General features: G+C 33.5%; 1 protein-coding gene and 1 long non-coding RNA gene across 2 annotated transcripts; one reads left to right on the top strand and one right to left on the bottom strand.

Annotated features, from left to right (window-relative positions):
* Window positions 1-5,445: 5,445 nt before the first annotated feature.
* On the top strand, window positions 5,446-13,564 carry LOC139481219 (tyrosinase-like protein 1). Its single transcript, XM_071264387.1, has 4 exons — window positions 5,446-5,557; window positions 10,762-11,154; window positions 11,687-11,802; window positions 12,576-13,564. The coding sequence occupies exons 2-4, from the start codon at window positions 10,762-10,764 to the stop codon at window positions 13,498-13,500; spliced, it is 1,434 nt and encodes a 477-aa protein (XP_071120488.1). The 5' UTR covers window positions 5,446-5,557; the 3' UTR covers window positions 13,501-13,564.
* Window positions 13,565-16,586: 3,022 nt separating this feature from the next.
* On the bottom strand, window positions 16,587-19,899 carry LOC139481218 (uncharacterized). The gene is made up of 2 exons (XR_011654581.1): window positions 19,799-19,899; window positions 16,587-17,463 (listed from the first exon to the last, which is right to left on the bottom strand). It is a non-coding gene; the product is annotated as an uncharacterized lncRNA (long non-coding RNA).
* Between the last annotated feature and the right edge of the window lie 370 nt (window positions 19,900-20,269).

The raw sequence follows: 20,269 nt of genomic DNA, 5'->3' as shown, positions 1-20,269 counted from the left end.
GTCCATTATCCTTGACATCATTTTAATGGTTCCAAGTGTAATTAGAATTGTAAAGAGTTAATATCTCATTATATTTTTATACGACCCCAAAAATTTTTTGGGATTGTATAATGGTATGATGTTGTCGTCTGCGTCGTATGCGTCGTCGTATGCGTCATCGTCGTCCATATTGGTTTCCGGATCATAACTTGAGTTTAAGTGAATAGATCTTCATGAAATTTTTTCAGAAGGTTTAATACCACAAAAGAAAGGTTGGGATTGATTTTGGGGATGATGGTCCCAACCGATTAGGAATTAGGGGCCCAAAACAAGCATTTTTCTAGTTTCAGGATAATAACTTGTGTAGAAGTTTTCAACTGCTCTGAAATTATATCGCAATGTTTAAAACCACAAGTAGAAGGTTTGGATTCATTTTAGGGGTTATGGGGCCAAAGTTTAGGCATTAAGGGCCAAAAAGGGGTCAAAACAAGCATTTTTCTAGTTTCAAGACAATAACTTATGTGTAATTGTATGGATCTCTCTGAAATTGTACTACAAGGTTCAATACTGCAATGGAAAGCATGGGATTGAGTTTAAGGGTTATTGCTCCAAGGGGGTTTCAAAAAGTTGGGGGGGAATTTTGTTTACAATTTTTAAAGGGCTTTCTTTTTTTTTCAAAATTTTTCAAATTTCGAATTTAGAAAAGTTTCAAGAAGAAATCTTCAATTGCACAGTATTGTGCAATAGATTTGTTAGATCTTTGACCACATTAATTTTGTGACAAAAACCTATATTATGTCAAAAATTTGATCACAATCCAAATTCAGACAGAATCAAGCTTGAATATTGTAACCAAATTTGCCCCAATTGTTCAGGGTTCAACCACTGGGGTCGTATAAAGCTGCGCCCTGCGGAGCACCTGGTTTCAACTTTGTGTCAATAATAGAAGTAAAAGGACCATAATATTTTGGTATACTGAATCATTGCAATGTATGCATGTCTTTCAGAAGGAGTCACCTAATCTTCATTTCACTTTCATGGTTCATTGGTCAATGTTAAGTTTTGTGATAAGGTCCATTTCACAGATACTATAACGTAATAGGTATATTTAGTGTATAGAATAATTGTAACATGTTCATCCCCAAGAGACAATATTAATATGCTCTTAAAGGAGTATGTTCGGTAAGGGCCATATTTGGCCCCAATTATAAAGTTCATAGTTACAAGACAATACATGTTTTAAGTTGCCTTAAAGTCATGTGAGAAAGTTAAACAGAACTGTTTTTGTCAAAGTTTAATTCTAACACGTTGATTTTTACATCCCAAACAGGTCAAGATAAGGGATTTTGGTGAAATTTGACAAAATCAGCTGCATTTCAACCAAATTAAGGACCAGGAAACATAGAGCGCAGTCGTCGACAAACTTAATATTCGAACAAGATATGTAAAATGTCTTCACAAACATTATTTCAAAAGATCTTTGTTGTCGATGTATGCGCTCTGTGTTTCGTGTCCAATAATCTGTGAAAAATTTCCCATTTTTATTGATTTTTTGGTGAAAATCAATATGAGTACAACTTGTGACATCATAATGAAACGCAGAATCGTAAAATTTTCAACAAAATGGCTTATTTCCTATCTAGTCACTGTCTTAGCTATAATTTATTGTGATATTGGTCAATAAATCCGAATTTGAAATTTACGCAAAAAAAGGGGGCCATTTTAGGATCTTACCGAACATACTCCTTTATATTAATGATTTGTTGGTCAGCTTCAAGTCTTCTTGGACATGTGTGATTCTCCAAATACCATAAGTTAAGGCCATCTTTTTTTAGTGTATACAATAATTGTATAGTGTACTTGTCAGAGTTTGTCTGACATTGACCTCATTTCATGGATCACTGATAAAATTAAGTTTAGGGGAAATTCGTGTAAATACAGACGGTGCCTAATTGCGGATATGTGATACCTATAGAAAAACTTCCAAAAAAATTAACATAAGATTCAATGATTATAAAGACATTTTAGCGTGTGCACTAAGGTTAGACTTTACAATTGAAATGCTTGGAGGGGAAAATGCTAATCTGGAGAAACATGCATGTCCCTTTGTACGTACACAGAATTAATGTTCCTTTAATATTAAGATGGATGTTCAATACAAAAATATACAGAATCACCGAGACGAAATATTCAGGTTTATGTAAAACATTTTCTTTACTTAATGTCTCATATATTTTATCCCCATATCCTGTTTTGTTATATAAGCACATCGTTTCAAAAATATGCCAAAAAAAAGATAGTAAAAACTTCCAAATATTTCTGAAGTGGCAAAAAAGTTTCCTCAGAAAGCTCCTTATAATGTTTCTGATTTGTTTTCATAATGAAAACCTAAATTGCAATAACCAAATTACTGTGTTGCAATTAATTATAATATTTATATAATTATGAATGTGGTCCATAAATTGAAACAATTAATGGCAATCTGTCATCATTGGTAAAATAATGAGAAAAAAAACACCTGAATCTTGTGACAGATTGAAGGTTTGGTTAGACTTCTAATATAGTTATACTTCCAATAAAAGTATAGTCAAAATTAATGATTCTCTTCTTTAATATAGACTTTGAAAAAACAAAGATGTGATGCCATATTAAAAACTGGCTGCATTGTGAATTACAATCATCTTACAGTGGTGGACCCAGAACTTTTTGTAAGGGGTTGCCCGCTGACTGACCTAAAAGGGGGGGGGGGGCTCGCTTCAGTGATTCCCTATATAATCAATCAAATTTTTCCAATGAAAAGGGGGGGGGGGCCTGAATCGGCCTATGTCTTTAAAACAACAGTGAAAACTTGCTTTATGGAACATTACAAAAATCTCAGGGAAAAGTGAAACATGCTTCAGGAAATCTCATGATAAACTGGAACAGTGGCTAAATGGCAAATTACAATAATTAAAATAAACTGAAAAATACTGGTGAAACGTACTTCTGAATACCTTACTAAAAAAATGGAAAATTGGCTAAAAAAGGGAAAGTTGTAAAAGTCTAAAATCTGTGTTATCTGAACTATCAGGATATACAGAAATATTTTCTAGTGATATTCTTGAACATAATACATTTTCCATTGGATACAAATTTTTGTTTCCCCGACAGATTTCATTCAATATGATTTAAATAGACATGGGTATATAACCACAAATAACTGAAAGAAAAACAACAATAAAAAGTAAAAATTCTACAGACAGAACCTTAATAAGGAATTGGAGATTTATTGTTGGAATTAATTCACTATTACAAAATTTAAATTCCATTTGTCTTATGTGTATTAATACAGTTTGATCATGATCTACGTTAGTTTATGAACACATAATAATGATATAGAAAACAAGCTCACAGCTTTATACAAGGTGCTTTAGGTCACATTATATAGAAAAAACCACATAGCTGAGAGGGTGATAGAGCAGATTGTTACCCCTAGAAAACATTGTCTACCGAGGCTATATGTTATTTCATTCATTATACTGAATATCGTTTCATATATAATGTCTTTAATAATAACAATAACTTGATGTTCGGTGTGCTGGTATTTTGTATTGATCCACATTCGTCAATGAATATTACGTGATTGTCCCAAGTCAGGAACCTCGTTAGTCAATAATGATTGTCTTTTGTCATATCCTAATGCGAGTTTGTCAGTTTGGGTTCAGGGGCCGGATTCAGCCATTTAAAAAAAAGGGGGGAGGGGTTCCAACTACATGTCCCCATTCAAATGCATTGATCGTCCAAAAAAAGGGGGGGTTCCAACCCCCGGAACCCCCCCTCTGGATCCGCGCCTGGGGTTAATTAAGTCTTGATTAAAGATCTCGAAGTTACTATTCTGTTGTTACTAGTTTTCTACACTCGAGCGCCTCAGTTAGACATTGTGTATAAATCATGTTTATTGTTGACGACCGTATGTTAACCTGTAGTTGTTTTATTGTTTTTCCGCTATGTGATTGGTAATTTTTGGCGTTACGTCCAGTGGCAAATATATAGTGCATGTTCAGAACGATTACAAAATAATACAATAGATAGGTCCTGCACTAACTGGCAGATCGGGAGGAAGGTCGGTGAAGACCACTGGAAAATGAGGAACTGATATGGGATAGCCTGGTAACAGACCACTGCGCTCTAAAAGATTTCGCAAGGGTTCTTATGAACGTGTCAAGAGAGAGTGGCATCGGAATTAACGTCTTCATTGTGACCGGGCGGTGATGCGAATGAAAAATTAATACATCACTTACAGCCAACCGCATGCCCGGGCCCCCACTCTGGCAAGTGTTATATTGCCGATCGAAAGACCAACCGGGTTGGCCATAATTGCTTACCCTATTCCAATTCTTTTTATATGTTTTTCTGTGTGTTGAAGTTGTGGTCTTATTGACGTTTTATATTCAACATCGTCTTTTTATACAGCTTTACCGGACATACATGCCTGTGTTAGTATGCTTCATAGGTCAATTGTATTTGATATGTTGTACAACCTTAAACTGACCTAAATTTAACATGTAAACTATGCAAGACATATACCTTTTGCGTGAGTTTTATTGTGGAATATATAAATGTCCTATAGATATTGTCACAGGCAAACATTTTGACACTATCATGACATTCGGTTGACATAAAAATAACCGCAACCTGTAAAATCATTATTCATTTAAACGTTGTTGCCATAAAATAAAAAGTACACATAAAAAGACTAGTTCCGTGTGAATATAAAAAACCAGCAATTGTTTCATTAAGTCGAGAGAACATGTAAAATGACAAGAAGGAGATATTGCATAATGTGTAAACAACTGCCATGTATTTTCTTTATTCTTTATTTTAACCAATTTTATTGAAATCAAATATTCCATTTATCAATGAAAAGAAACCAAAAATACAGCAATTGAAAATGAAAATCTTACCAAAAAAATACATACAGATATTATGAGATAATTTAAAGATCTAAGAAGTCAGAACAAAATGTTGTCAAACCATGTTATTTGTGCTCTGGTTACAAAATAATGCTTTTAAAGCGTGTGTCTACTTTAGTTTATTGCCATAATATAAACATATTTTGTAACCAGAACAACCATTTTAAAATTTCAGAAACTTTTGAATAACAACAATCTGTTTGAACCAAACACAATGTGAAAATGTATACACACAAATTCATTAAGACAAAATGATTAATCTAAAACACTCGAGTCTGGCTGTGCAAAATTAAAGCATAGAATTTAAACAGTACTATTTTAAAGTAATATGTGAACATTTTTATTTTATTATTTTCATTTTGAGAATTAAAGAATGTGAGTGTTATATTGTGATCGTTTAGTGTGTAAATCATTTGTTTAGTGTTATATTAGTCATAACCCCCTTCTATATATCTTTTACAGTTTGATGACAAATAACTGTTTTATGTGCTATTAATAACAACTTTCTGACAAAAAAACATCAAATTGAATGACCATAAAAAAAATGTCTTCCATATTGATACGATATCAATAACTTATCCGCGATTTGACCCTTTGTCGGATAGCTTGCCTTTATATGTACAAAGGTAAGAACTTTTTAAATTAGATACTTTGCTACATAGTTTTTTTGTTTTCTGTATGTTTTTTAACATTTTTTTCAGCAATATGTAGAGTGGGGTGCTCATTTTCGCCATATCTTTCCATGTTTTCTTCAGTTTAAGTTCAGGTCTTTATGTTTTTGAAGTATACTGATATTTCTATATGAAGATAATTTCAAATGCAAAATACTCTTAGCTATAAAAATTGTTTGTTTTGAGAAAAATCATTTGAAATGTTGGATTAAAGGGTGTTTGAAATTTGCTGATGTTTTGTCAACGGGGGCCACATATTCGCCGTTGTTACACATCTATTTAAAACCAAATAACTGCAGCTTTAAATAATATTTATCAAATAAATTTCATTATAGATGAATAGCAGACATTTGAAAGGTGTAAGAAACGAAATTCAGGGCAATCAGTCACAGAATTACTTAAGAAATACTTCTTTGAAATCGTTTTTTGCATTCAGGAAATTGGCTGAAAATCGTTGTCCGTTTTTCGGTCCTTTGCGGTAAGTGCCGAAATTTGGTCTCATTTTCAAAAATAATCATATTTGTTATAAAAATATAATTTACCGGCATATTTCTTCAATTAAACCATCCTTTGAAGTTTTTACACCTCAAAATCATAAAATGGCGAAATTGTGTCCACGATGAATATGTGCACCCCAATCTACTGTTTTCAATTGTGCAACAAATTCCGGTTTTGTGTAGTGTTAAAAGTTGAGACACGACGGTGCAGTGCAAAATCATGGATGTGAATAATTGAATACTTTGATAACACTCATAAACACTGTGTTCCAAAAAAATTGAAAAACGTGAAAATGAGCGCGAAGTTATAGATAAAAAAAACACTCTTACTATAGTCAGCTGTAGCACATATAAACCGTGACGGTCAAACAAAACATGGTGCCGACCGAAAAACTTTCGAAAGAGGACTTTTCTATGATGGACCTTTGATTGAGTTCTTTTATTGTATGCAACAAATCTATTCTAGTAGTAAAATAGTGAAATAGGTAATGGAAACAATATCCTTTGTTGAAATGTTTGTTTTTAATCAATCGTCGTTGTCTCGAGATAAGTTTAAGCAGGAACATATATATATTGTTAGATATACTGTTCCCAGGTTTAAGATGATATTTGAATTCTTATGCAAAAGACGATGTCGAATGTCTAAACAACGTTCAATTCGCATAAACTGTACTCTCTTGCATGTACTCTAACATATATCATTTGAATTTGGTAAGATTCTATATCCAAGGCATATCGCATAGAGTAGGGGGTACTCTAAAATCCGGTTTAATTATATATAGTGGCCATCATGAATTGTTATAAAAAAAAAAAGACGTTTTAGAAAGAAAAAATGTTTTTGTTTCATAATGTGTTTTTATGCTGCCTAAAAGTTTTTGTTTTGTATTTTTCACGATCTTTCTTTTGTTTAAGATACGACAAAACTCGCAGGCTTGACACAAAGAAAAGAAAAGCAGTCAAGACATTCTTCAGCTCACAATACGTTCTTAAAAAACAAGCAAAGACATCCACAAACACAAACAAAAATAGAAAAGCAAGCAGAGGATAAACTTTTCTTCCAGCAAGTTGATATCATAAGAAAAATACACAAAATTAAATCAAATGTATATATAGCAGTTTTACTAAAAAATACTATTAAGAATTGAATGCTTCTTTTTGTAACTTCATTGGGGTGTAAAAGCGTTGACCGAAGTACATTTTGTATGAAGCTCGGAAGCGCTTCATTCTAAAAATGTGCGCACGGTCATCGCTTTTACACCCATATGAAGTTACAAAAAGAAGCATTCAGTACTTAATTATAGTTACATTTTTAGCTATGATCATAAAAACACGCATTTTATAATTGTTTTGTTTAATTCACCTGTGCACTTTATTGCGGCACCACGTGTTATCATGAATGATCAGTTTTATTGTCGAGCCTGCAACTTTTGTTGCAGAAAGCTCGACATAAGGATAGTGATCCGGCGGCGACGGCGGCGTTAGCTAACTTCTTAAAAGCTTTATATTTTAGAAGGTGGAAGACCTGGATGCTTCATACTTTGTATATAGATGCCTCATGTTACGAAGTTCCCGTTAGTCACATGTCCAATGTCCTTGACCTCATTTTCATGGTTCAGTGACCACTTGAAAAAAAAAGTTCAGATTTTTTGTAATGTTGAATTCTCTCTTATTATAAGTAGTAGGATAACTATATTTGGTATGTGCGTACCTTGCAAGGTCCTCATGCCCGTCACACAGTTTTCACTTGACCTCGACCTCATTTCATGGATCCGTGAACAAAGTTAAGTTTTGGTGGTCAAGTCCATATTTCAGATACTGTAACAAATAGGGCTAGTATATTCGGTGTATGGAAGGACTGTAAGGTGTACATGTCCAACTGGCAGGTGTCATCTGACCTTGACCTCATTTTCATGGTTCAGTGGTTATAGTTAAGTTTTTGTGTTTTGGTCTGTTTTTATCATACTTTATGCAGTAATATTAGATGCCAAAGGTCAACTATATTTGGTGTATGGAAATACATGTATTTTATGATCTATATGTCAGTCCCGCAGATTTTATTTGACCATGACCTCAATTTCACGCATTGCACAGTGTTAAGTTTTTGTGTTTTGGTCTATTTTTCTTAAACTATAAGTAATAGGTCAACTATATTTGTTGTATGGAAGCATTGTTAGCTGTACATGTCTGCCTGGCATGGTTCATCTGACCTTGACCTCATTTTTATGGTTCATCGATTGGTCTGTGTTTAGCTATATTGGTTCATGCTAAGTTTATGTTACAGTTGTAATGAAGCTTTATACTTTGGACTATCAACATAATATCAATGATTAGCAAAGAATGCGAGACAATTCAGTGTGTGCACTCTTGTTGAGTAATGCAATTGCTTAAGGAATAACACGTGATGTTCAGTTAGCTAATCAGAATAAAGTATTATAATGAAACATACATCTAATGTAATTATTTTACAATGAAATGTGAATACCGTGCCCGGAAATTTAGAAACGATCCTGGAGAACTTATCGATCCTTTAGATAAACTTGTTCTTAAAGGTTATCAATTCCACACTGTAATCAGATCATTAGGTCTTTCCACTTTTCGTGGAAAGACCTTTGTTTTTCTTCTGATTATTTTTGTTTTTTTTTTCTTCTGCCGTCTGAGATGCTTTTTTGTCTTACAACATATCGAATTGATTTTTTGGCCAATGATGTTGTACAGTATAAATGGGGGTTTCAAAACTCACACACTTATTCTTATAGGAGTTATCTACCCGCGTCCCCTTTTTCTTGTTATCGCTATATCTCTAAAATCGTAAAAGGTTTTAGCAAACTGTTTTCACCAAATTGTTCGTCTACTCCTGAGAGTGATTTGGTTTATTTTGACTTGAGTGATCGGAGGACATCTTATGGGAGTTATTTCCCTTTGAAAATTTAAGATAGGCGATTTGTTGGATAAATTCATACGTTATAAGTCGTAGAGGCCTGCAGTCTTTTAATATGAAGTCCTTGGTCAATTTGAAGGAAATTGGGGTCAAGGTCAAAGGTCAAGGTCATGTTATAAATTTTTAAATTTTGCTTGTTATCGTTATTCAAAAGAAACTGTTACAGATAATGATGTGATGTGTTTGCCAAATTACTGTTTACAAAAGGGGCAACTTCAACCTATTGCAGTCGAAGTGTTTTGGTTAACCCTTATAGGAGTTTTCTCCCGTTTTGTATTTGAAATCAGTATTTCTCCACAACCATACAAGTGATTGACCTGGGGTCTTTTGATTTGAGATCACTGACCTATGAACTCAAAATTGAGGTCAAGGTCAAAGGTCAATTTGACACATTAGATTTTGACCATTGCTAAAAATTCTGTCTGGTTCATTATAAAACAATTAAGTCTTCTGCATAAACCTATCAATCTTATTTTTGTTTATATCAGTTTGATTTACCACATTACATCAACACAGAGTAACAGTTTCTAACATCTTTTTTTAAATTTCATTCTTATTATCGAGGTGGAAACACCTTCAATTGTTCTCTGAAGAATTGGCTTTTAATTAAATATTGATTTTGTTATCAGTAAATTAAAAGCAAACTAAATAGTATTGCCATATACATATATAAATTCATGGATCTACAATCTGTCAATACCTATATCTTGGCATTGCACAAGGTCACGTCTTTATCTGACTGTTTGTGACATTTTTACACTAAATCCATTGGATGTTGGATATGTACTGATTGATAATTTAGTTTTAGATGCATGATTTTTTTGTTAGTTGTTAGCGGCTATAAATAAGATGTCAGTAACTGCGAGTACTCTCAGATCAGTACTAAGTGTCTTTTTGTTGTTGGGATATGTAAATACTCGCCCACGTCCACTTTGTGTTTTTGTTATATGTATTTCTTTGTGTATTTCTTTGTGTATCCATCTGACGAGTTAAGCCTTTTTCAACTGATTTTTATAGTTCGTTCTTCTGTTATACTGGTACACCACTGTCCCAGGTCAAGGGGGATCCCGCTAATATTTATAATCCCGCCATATTCTGTATGTATGTGCCTGTCCCAAGTCAGGATCCTGTAATTCAGTGGTTGTCGCTTGTTGGTGTGTTACATATTTTTTTTTTTTTGGTACATAAATTAGGATGTTAGTTTTCTCGTTTGAATTGTTTTACATTTGTCATTTCGGGGCGTTTTATATCTGACTATGTGGTATGGGCTTTTCTCATTGTTGAAGGCCGTACGGTGACCTGTACATGTTCATTTCTGTGTCATTTGGTCTCTTGTGGAGAATTGTCTCATTGGCAATCATACAACATCTTCTTTTTATGCCCCATTTATGGGCATTATGTGTTCTGGTCTGTGCATCAGTTCGTCTGTTTGTTCGTTCGTCCGTACGTCCATTTGATCGTCCGTTGGTTCCTCTTTCCCGCTTCAAGTTAATGTTTTTGGTCGAGGTAGTTTTTGATGAAGTTGAAGTCCAATCAAATTGAAACTTTTTTTATGATATGAGTTCTAATCGTTTTGCCAAATTAGAGTTTTTACCCCATTTTCGCGGTCCACTGAACATAGAAAATGATAATGCGGATGGGGCATCCGTGAACTAGGGACACATTCTTGTTTATTTACACAATACAACATCTTTTACATGTATACTTTTACTATTAATTTTCAGATGTGCAAGGCGGTTATACCTGCAGTTGCCATCTTGTTGACGCTGTACATGACAGTGGTCAGTGGCAATTACCTTCCAAAGACTCTCCTGGAATGTTTTGACCATAAAGTTGAGAATAGCCTTGAAGGAGTAGTATTAGCTCAAGATCTACAGAAACACTGCCTTGATATGTTCTTACATCCCACGATAAAGAAAAACATGACGACTGATGAAGTCAACTATCTTCAATCCATATTCCGAAAGATTATCTCTGAATCAAATCACGGAGGCAGAGTGAAAAGACGTACCCAACTGTTAGAAGTGTTTCCGAAACGTATCAGACGAGAGGTCCGAGATCCAATGAGTAATTGGTCAAAATATTCTGCAGCAGTACGGAGGCTCAAATTCGATATGGTTAGTCAGGGCATTGAACAAGCTTTTTTATGTTATTTTTTTGAAAATAGATATAAAAAGATGTGGTTTGAGTGTCAATGAGACAACTCTCCGCCCAAGTCTCAATTTGTAAAAGAAAACCATTATAGATCAAAGTATGGTCTTCAACACGAAGTCTTGACTCACACCGAACAACATGCTCAGTATAAAGGGCCACAACAAACGACTAGACTGTAAAACCCCTTTTTTTAAAAATGAACGATTCCTTTAAAATAAGATAGTTTTCATTCTTCATAATTAAATCAAACTTAAAATAGGAGTTATTTATCCAAAGATCGAATATTGCGTAGTTTTTAAACTATTGCAACACAGACATATATCTTCTAACCCCAGCGACATTTTCACCTACAATCTGAAGTCTAACGGTGTGTCATTTGGTTGACCGATCTTGATGTCTGTCGAATAGTAAAACATTCAAGTATATGTATGCGTTCTTGGAACCTTTATGTAACTTTTTAATAGCACAAAACGCATTTTCTGTTTTTATTTTCAGAGTAGCGGTACAGGTACTAGTCGATATGATACAATAGCAGACCTCCACAGAATAGCTGTAGATGAAGCACATGGTGGACCTAACTTTTTACCATGGCATAGATTATATTTACTGATGTAAGTGATTAAACGCAGTTTCTTCCATTTATAGATCGTTTTGATAATTACCAAAGGTTCTTTATATGTGAGGATTTTGATTAAAGGGGGTGCATTTCTGTATTCTTTGAATTAAATGTGCACCATCTCTTCAGGTATTTTGAATAGATAATGCCATTACGATTTAAATAATTTTTTACCCATTTTGAGTATTTTTAAAACAAATATAATTGAAAAGAACATTGTAACTAAGAATAAACAATCACACGCTGTCTCTATATTTGATACGTCGATACCAATACATTTGCTTCCGATGCAAAGTACATTCCTAAAAGTTTGAATTTGTTTGCTTTTAAAGAACGCACTAATCGTTATTCATAGAAGTTTGAATGTGCTTGCCTTATAAAGGAACGTACTATTCATTTTTCTTAGAATAGATATAAGAAGATGTGGTGTGAGTGCCAATGAGACAACTCTCCATCCAAATAACAATTTATAAAGTAAACATTTATAGGTCATTTAGATTGCTTTTAAAGAACGCACTATTTCCGTTTTCATATTGAAGTTTGAATTTGAATAGTTAAAAAGAACGCACCATTACTTTTTTAAAGTTTGAATTTAATTGCTTAAAAAAACACACTGTTCCCTTTTTATAGAAGTTTGAATTTGTTTTAAAAAAACGCATTTTTCGTTTTTTATTGAATTTTAATTTGATTGCTTAAAAAGAAGACGCAATTCCCTTTTTTATTTTGTTCTTTTTGATTGGTTTAAAGAACGAACTTTTCTGTTTTTAGATTTGAGACAGCTTGTGGAATGGCTATCCCATTCTGGGATTCTTCTATTGATTTTGAAATGGCAGATCCAACTGAATCAAAGATTTGGACAGAGGACTATTTCGGAAACGGTTTTGGTGAAGTAGAGTCTGGACCATTTAGTGGATTCGATACACCAATTGGACCACTTATACGTAATATTGGGTCAGACGGTTCTCTTTTTCAGAAAACTGGAATTTTGCGCTTGTTATCCAAGAGAAGATTTGCTGAAATAAATGTAGATACTTCCCCAGATGGCGACAGTCTTGAAGACCAACACGGACAGGTCCACATTTGGTGCGACGGACAGATGAACAACTTAGAAAGGAGTCCATTTGATCCAATCTTCTGGTCACATCACTGTTTTGTTGATTACATCTGGGAACTATTCCGTACAAGACAGAAATCATTGGGAATCAATCCCGCAACTGACTTTTCTCCCACCAACAAAACTGGCCATTCACCTAACGATGAAGCCCGAGGAATCACGGGATATCTCAATGTTGATGGATATTCAAACCGTATCGCTAAACTTGTCGAGTACAAACTTACTCCATCTTGTCCAAAGTGTAGTAATAGTGACGCGATGCATTGTGACCGGGCAAAACAGATGTGTATTGCTGATGACAGGACTGTTAACTCGTACGTCGGTCACCAAGAAGACGCAGTTAAGATTGCAAACAAATATGGTCTTTCAAAAGGAAACCATGGCTCTGCATTTACTCTCACGTACCGAGATGCTCGAGTCAGAGTAGATTCAGTTACATTAGTTTACCGAATAGTTCGAAACACTCCAAAGAGGTTGTACTATGGTTTACCGCAACAAACCAAAAAATCTTATTACCGAGTACCGTACACATACAAAGGGTCATTCAAGAAAAGGCTGTCCGTAACCAAATGGTATTAAACATGCTTTAAAGTCCCATTAACAAAAATGAATTTATTTATAAATAAAAAAATTATCCAACTGTGTTAAGTATATATAAGCAATTTTAGGCAACCGAACGGCCTTTAACAATGAAAAAACAAACATACCGTATAGTCGGCTATGAAAGGCCCAAACATCAAAATATGAAAGATTCAAACAAGACAACTAATGGCTTATTTTATACCAAACAATTTACGAAAAACTATTTTGACATTCTTGAACAAACGACAACCACTGAACTACGGGCTCCTGACTTAATATAGGCAATGCGATGGTGTTATTTGGGTATATTAAACAACCATATATATTCGAAAAAATATAGTTTATATATATACATCACTTCCATTGTCAAATGATAAGTTTTATATGCCAATTAGGAAATAAATATGTTTTTATACATACATGTACTTTTCCATGGAAGAAGTGCAAAAATGCCGGGCTACTTTCGATTATTCAAGGTCCATTCCGGTTGACTCGTAGAAGGTGTAATTGGATTGTTTCAGAGAAAATGTATCATATCTTCATGACAACATAGAAAAATTATATCTATCTTTAAGTTTTGGAACATATGCAGGCACAAGCAACTGTAAAAAATAAAGAACATGACCTTAACCTCTAACCTTGACCCCTATTTTCTTTTACTGTTCATGTGAATACCTTAGTGTATCATTTATTTAAAAAAAAGAAGGAGAAATCACTCCTACATGAAGTCTGCAGTGCCCATCCCAAAATTAGACAAAACATCCAGAGGATATGAAGAGCCCTTTCCGAAAAAAAGTAATTAGGGATAACTCTTACAAATATAAGTACAATTAAAAGGGGTCAGTTTCAAAGGCTCAATGACTTTTCTCTAATAGTAATATACAAAATATTCAAGCGACATCTTGCGAAACCACAATACAAAGCAAGATAAAAATGGGGAAGAAGAATTTTTTTAGAACAAATCAAAAGCTCTTTGATACAGATTTATGTCTTAAATTACATTCTTCAAAACGTAGTCCAACAACAAATTTCAAGTCTTCTATCGAAATTAAGTTCCGCTGTAAAATGTTTCTGTGGCAATATCCATCAGAACTGTGTACAACATTAAACATGTGATATATTCATAAAGTTGCTATCATCCTTGTACGGAGAACAATGTCATACAAATGAAAATACTTTTAGGACATTTAAAAACAAGAATGTGTCCATAGTACACGGATGCCTTAATCGGACTTTCATTTTCTATGTTTAGTGGACCGTGAATTTGGGGTCAAACCTCGAATTTGGCATTTAATATGAAAGATCATTCCATAAGGGACATGTGAACTAAGTTTCAAGTTGATAGGACTTCAACTTCATCAAAAAACTACCTTGACCAAAAACTTTAACCTGAAGCGGGACATGTGCAGACGGACGGTACGACAGATGAACGGACGAACAAACGAACGGACGCACAGACCAGAAAACATAATACCCATAAATGGGGCATATATTTTTTTGTCACTTACTATGATGGTGTTCGATAAGTTGACTTAATTTAGGTAATCATTTTTCACATTTTATGTATGTAAAAGTCAAGCCAGATTTATCACACAAACATTTATAGCAGTAATATAGGGTTATTGCATGAATATTGGGGAATATTGTCCCGAGTAGAATTTTATATTGCACGAGCTTGCGAGTGCAATATATGTTCTACGAGGGACAATATTCCCCAATATTCATGCAATAACCCTTTTATTGTATAGCAATATAATATTTGAATGTAAAAATCGGTTTAAACTAAGATTTAAACATTGATGACGTCATGAATTTGAAGATTTATTGCACTAGTGCAATATTAGAATTTATTGCACGCTAACTTTTGGTTACGTTCTGTGGGAAATATTATATTGCTATACAATAATAACTAATATGACAGACTGGTCGTGAAATATCAAAATATTAGTCAGAATCAATCATTTGTTATACAATTTATTCTTCACCAGAGTAAGATGTCGAGTTCGGTGAACAGACATGTGTGCTATCAGTGTATATAGTGATACGGGTTTAGGCATAGAAGGTTTTTAATGCTTGTTTGTTTTTTGCTGTTTCTTTTTAAAAACAAATGGTATTGTCACCTAAACATATGCCGTTTAAATATATATTTTTTTATTTAAAATTAAAATTCCGATGTCTTGCAATTTTTCAACAATTCATATGAATAGATTATTCATGCAATCGCTGGTGGACTTCGTAATACTGGTTTATAGGGTTATACTATACTGTTTTGTGTTGACAAATACTAAAAGTTTGTTCGAAAAAAATAAAGTCACAAAATTACAAAATGACGTAAAATACTAAGTTCTTCCATGACAATGCGTAAAGTATTAGTCAGCTGGTCTGTGGTCCTTTTCTGGGTAATTTTGAGTTCGGAACTAAACGACTTTAAACTCCTTGTTTGGATTTTGATATTTGGTCTCGACGCATTACTTGCAAGATATCAATGTTCGAAGTAGGTATAAATTGCATCAAAATGATTTCATTATCTTGCAATTTTCAAGTAATTGTCTATGTCCTTGTTTACATCTGTTAAAATTCAAGTGCCTATACTTGTGAATACGCGGCACAATAAAAAAATCTTGCCAACATTTTAAATTTAGTTCATACAAGTTCATCTGAGATAAAAAAAAAAAAAAAATAAAAAAAATCCTTAGTAAGAAGTAATTGTCAATATTGTTACCCATAACCAATGCATAAAACGCGACTTGATGTAGGTCAAAGAACAGTAAATGGGGCTATATAGGGAGTCAGCGAATCATGACTGGAGCGGGCCCCCTTCCCCTCCTTTTATGAACATTTCTGGATCCGCTACTGAGCAGTGACATAATTACTCCGTTTTGTGATTGAAATAGTGTAAGCCTTTGGAACATTATTACGGCCCCGCTTTTTTTTTTTTATTGGAATGCCGTTTGTAAGCATTCAATAATGCCCGCTATTAAACGGATTTTTTTTACAAAAAACTTTCAAATTTTACAGACGCAATAGACTATTACATATATACTATTTGGTAGATGGACATATACTCTGAAATTGCTAATCGATAAACTTAATATTTAATATATACTTCAAACATTTTCTTTTTACTAAAGTTTACAATAGCGTCAATCTTTATTTTGGACGTTGTTTTGCTTTTCCTCCGAAACACATTCTCTTAAGCATTGCACTGCAGGATTGCCCCTTCTGTTTCATTTTCTTTTGTATTTTGTCACTGTCGTTGTTAAAAGAAGTTTGACTTCCGGCTTCTTTTGTAAAATATGCATCATTTGATTGTGACGCAGAGTTTTTCAATTTCTGTTTATTTTTTTTACTTTCCATTTCGTCCTGGATTTCATACATTTTTGTCATCACTTTATTTGTAAGAGTTTCCAGGCTCTTAGCCTTTTTATGATTTAATTGACTTCGTTTTCTGTTTACTGCTGACATATCATAGACTTTATCGGGTATAAGAAAATCTTTGAATAAACATTTGGTGTAACTGTAGGGATCATCCTGGATATCTTGTAACGCTTCCTTCCAAATAACCCAATCTTTCCTCGCACTGCCCCAGATATCAGACAGCAAGAAGTGGCCTATTCGACCTGTCCGTGTATCAATGGTTAAAATTCTTTGTGAGCTATCTGTATTGATGTCTAGAAATCCATTAGGAACAACCCATTCTAATTCCATTCCATCAGTATCCAAATCAACATCTGCGTCATACTTGACGGAGGGGCATAGTACATAATCTGGGACGTTTTCAGAAGCAAGTATGAAAACATTTTCTGAAATAGCAAGAAACACTTGTCTGATTGGTTCTCCACATTTGTCTAACTCAATAAAAGCCCCTTCTGCAAGCAGAGTGTCTTTAAATTCTGAATATTCAGGTTGGAGGATCAACTTCTGTATCCGATTTCGTGCCATAAGTTTCATACTTCTTTACTAGAAAATATATGAAAATATAAAATTAAATTTCAAAAAGTGGAATCGTTTTAAAATTAGTTTAAAAATTTAAAAAAACATATAGGCATGCCTCTATATGTCTTCGATTCAAACGCAGAGACAAATGGTTTGTGCACAAATAATACAATTCAGAATGATATTCTCGAGACATGAGATCATATAATACAGGTAAAGACACTTATCACAATAAATTGTTTTGCCATTATATAAATAAGCATGGTTATTTAAGCATCTTCTTTCTCAATCCACATGTATTTCATTTAACAGATTTGTTTGGTAAATCACTGTAATTACTTGTAAACATTTACAGAAAATGGCAGACAAATAAAATGAGCAACACAAAACGTGACCCGGCAAAACCCTTTTAAGTTACAGCATTCATCCAGACAAGAAACCCAAGCTGGAAGTAATTTCCATTAAGAATCAAATCTTTTATTTTATTTTGCCCATAAGCTATCCAAAGTTGCAACCAAACTAAATGAGAAGTAAAGTTGGAATTTGCTACATAAAAACACAATTATCTAATCATTTTTCCGCTGGTAGCTTGAAAACATATAATAAAAAGGTAAAACAAAAAAGGTTTTAAAATGTAAGCATTCATCTCCATGATAAAAAGACTAATTATTCGAAGTCCGATTATTGGAAATCTTTTCTGGTGGGTAGGGTGAAAGACCTTTGTGATAATATTTGTTTTGTTTCCGTGTAAAAAGGACCTTAAAAGCCGTGTATTAAAATTTAACAGACCCTCTCCCTTTTATCACTGTACCATCTCACTTGTGTCTGTATATTCATACTTAAGATGTTATACTGTTTGATGGTATGTTGTATGAATAAAAAGCGGCAAGGTAAATAAACATAAAATTAATGAGACATCATTTTCAGAATGATCGACCGCGATCGATCTCAGCGTTTACACCGAAATTAGAAGGTACACTTTGTAAGTCCGATTTTCGAAGATCATTGTTTGTCATAACCATTAGACTAAAGATCGATCTTTTTTTTTTAAATCGATATCAGCAAAGACGGATATGATGTACAAGTATGTAACGGTCTTAGTTTATATATCTTATGGAGTAACCAAGCTATGAAATCAAAACTTACCTTAAATAATTACGATACCGTAAGTTATTTTAACCTACAGCTCTGTAAAAAAAAAAAACCCACCATGTAATAAGAATACAAGTTAAAAAAAACAAGCAAACAAGAATGAACATTTGATTATTAGAATGGTTAGGTGTTAAATATTCATTTCTGTGAAGTCTTAGATTCTAAGATTGACAATTAACATTATAGAAATTAGAAGATATGTTATGATTTCCAATAGGACCTTTATCCATCAGAGACCAAATGACGTAGATGTAAGAAACTAAAGGTCATGATACAATCTTCAACAATGAGTAAAACCGATACCATTTAGAAACATATGAAAACACTGATTTGAATATTTCATACGAGAAGCCAATGAATAAAGCAAAAAACTTAAAACAAATATGGTAGAAAGAAACCAACGTCAAGCATGTTTTCTATTTTCTTTAAGTCATATTGCTGTCTCTCTTTCTCGAATCATGAGGTTGTGCATGGGGTCCTTCATTTTCATATTCTTTAATTTCATTTGTTTTGCCCATATGTCTCTATTCTTTATATTTTTGGCCTATCATTCTCAATTCGTTAATATTTTAGCACACCATTATTTATTATTTGTCATTTTCTCTTTAATTTGTATTCTATCTTTGTTCTGTACTTTTGCCCATTATTCTCTATTCTGTAAACCCCATCCTGACTCTTTGATACAGTTTCCGATTGTCCTTTGATATCTTCTCCCCCTAATTTTGATTACTTTCTCCTCGCGGAACATTCTTTGTGAAATTTTTCTGATGTCTACAGTTGAGAGTCCCAATGAATTTTAAGTAAATTTAATTTAACTTTTCAACTACTTAAAGAATGTGATTACGTTAAATGAAACTTTATATTTTGATTTGGCCTATACAATCTAATTAAAAACCGATCTCTCATCGCTCCTGTTTCTGATATGTCGCGTACATATCAGAAACAGGAGCGATGAGAGATCGGTTTTTAATTAGATCAGAAACAGGAGCGATGAGAGATCGGTTTTTAATTAGATTGTGGCCTATACGGTATGGAACCCTTTAGAGTAAATAATTATCTATGCGCTTGCTCCCTTGGGCATACATTTTCACACAGAAGGAAAGCAATTCCCTTAAATTTTCGTTCTCAAAAATTTTACAATCCCAGTCTCTATAGCAAATGATCACAAACAATAGCATGATTTATTATTGAAGTAGTAAATAGTTACGTGAAATTCTTCCTTCAACCTGTATCCAACGTTCTCTTCATAGTCGCCAGGCATGAACACGTCACTATGTATGACGTTAAGTCTGAACAGGTAACGCTTTTCACGCCATACATATTTTATTTTATTTATTATTATTTGGGGAGGGTCATGATTTCTGTGTTTTCTTTAAAGTTTTAAGGCAGTTTTCTGTATCTTTGAAAAAAAGACTTCTTCTGTTAAATTCTCTTGTTCTATCCCTTACTGCAATTATGTATGATTTCGTTTTTTCTGCCTACATAGTTCGTTTCTGTAATCTGATTATCAGTAGTTTATTACACAATCCTTTTATTTTCCACAATGATTCTTTACATTTTGGGACCCCGATATTCTCTTTTCTTTAATGTTTTAACATTTTTATTTTTTATTAACTGGGTCAGTCATTTTTAAAATGTCACGAGCGATAGATTTTGGTCCGGCCGTTTGATGATTTTC

This window comes from Mytilus edulis, chromosome 7 (genome assembly GCF_963676685.1).
Source record: "Mytilus edulis chromosome 7, xbMytEdul2.2, whole genome shotgun sequence".
In the NCBI taxonomy this organism is placed as follows: Eukaryota; Metazoa; Mollusca; class Bivalvia; order Mytilida; family Mytilidae; genus Mytilus; species Mytilus edulis.
The sequence above is the reverse complement of the archived record's forward strand: the minus strand, read 5'-3'. Positions and strand labels throughout refer to the sequence as shown.

Bases quoted from the DNA above. Each gene is read 5' to 3' on its own strand.
- LOC139481219 (XM_071264387.1), top strand. From the start codon at position 10,762: ATGTGCAAGGCGGTTATACCTGCAGTTGCCATCTTGTTGACGCTGTAC. The intron at 11,155-11,686 runs GTTAGTCAGGGC...TTTTATTTTCAG, and splicing joins GGAGGCTCAAATTCGATATG to AGTAGCGGTACAGGTACTAG. The intron at 11,803-12,575 runs GTAAGTGATTAA...TTCTGTTTTTAG, and splicing joins CATAGATTATATTTACTGAT to ATTTGAGACAGCTTGTGGAA.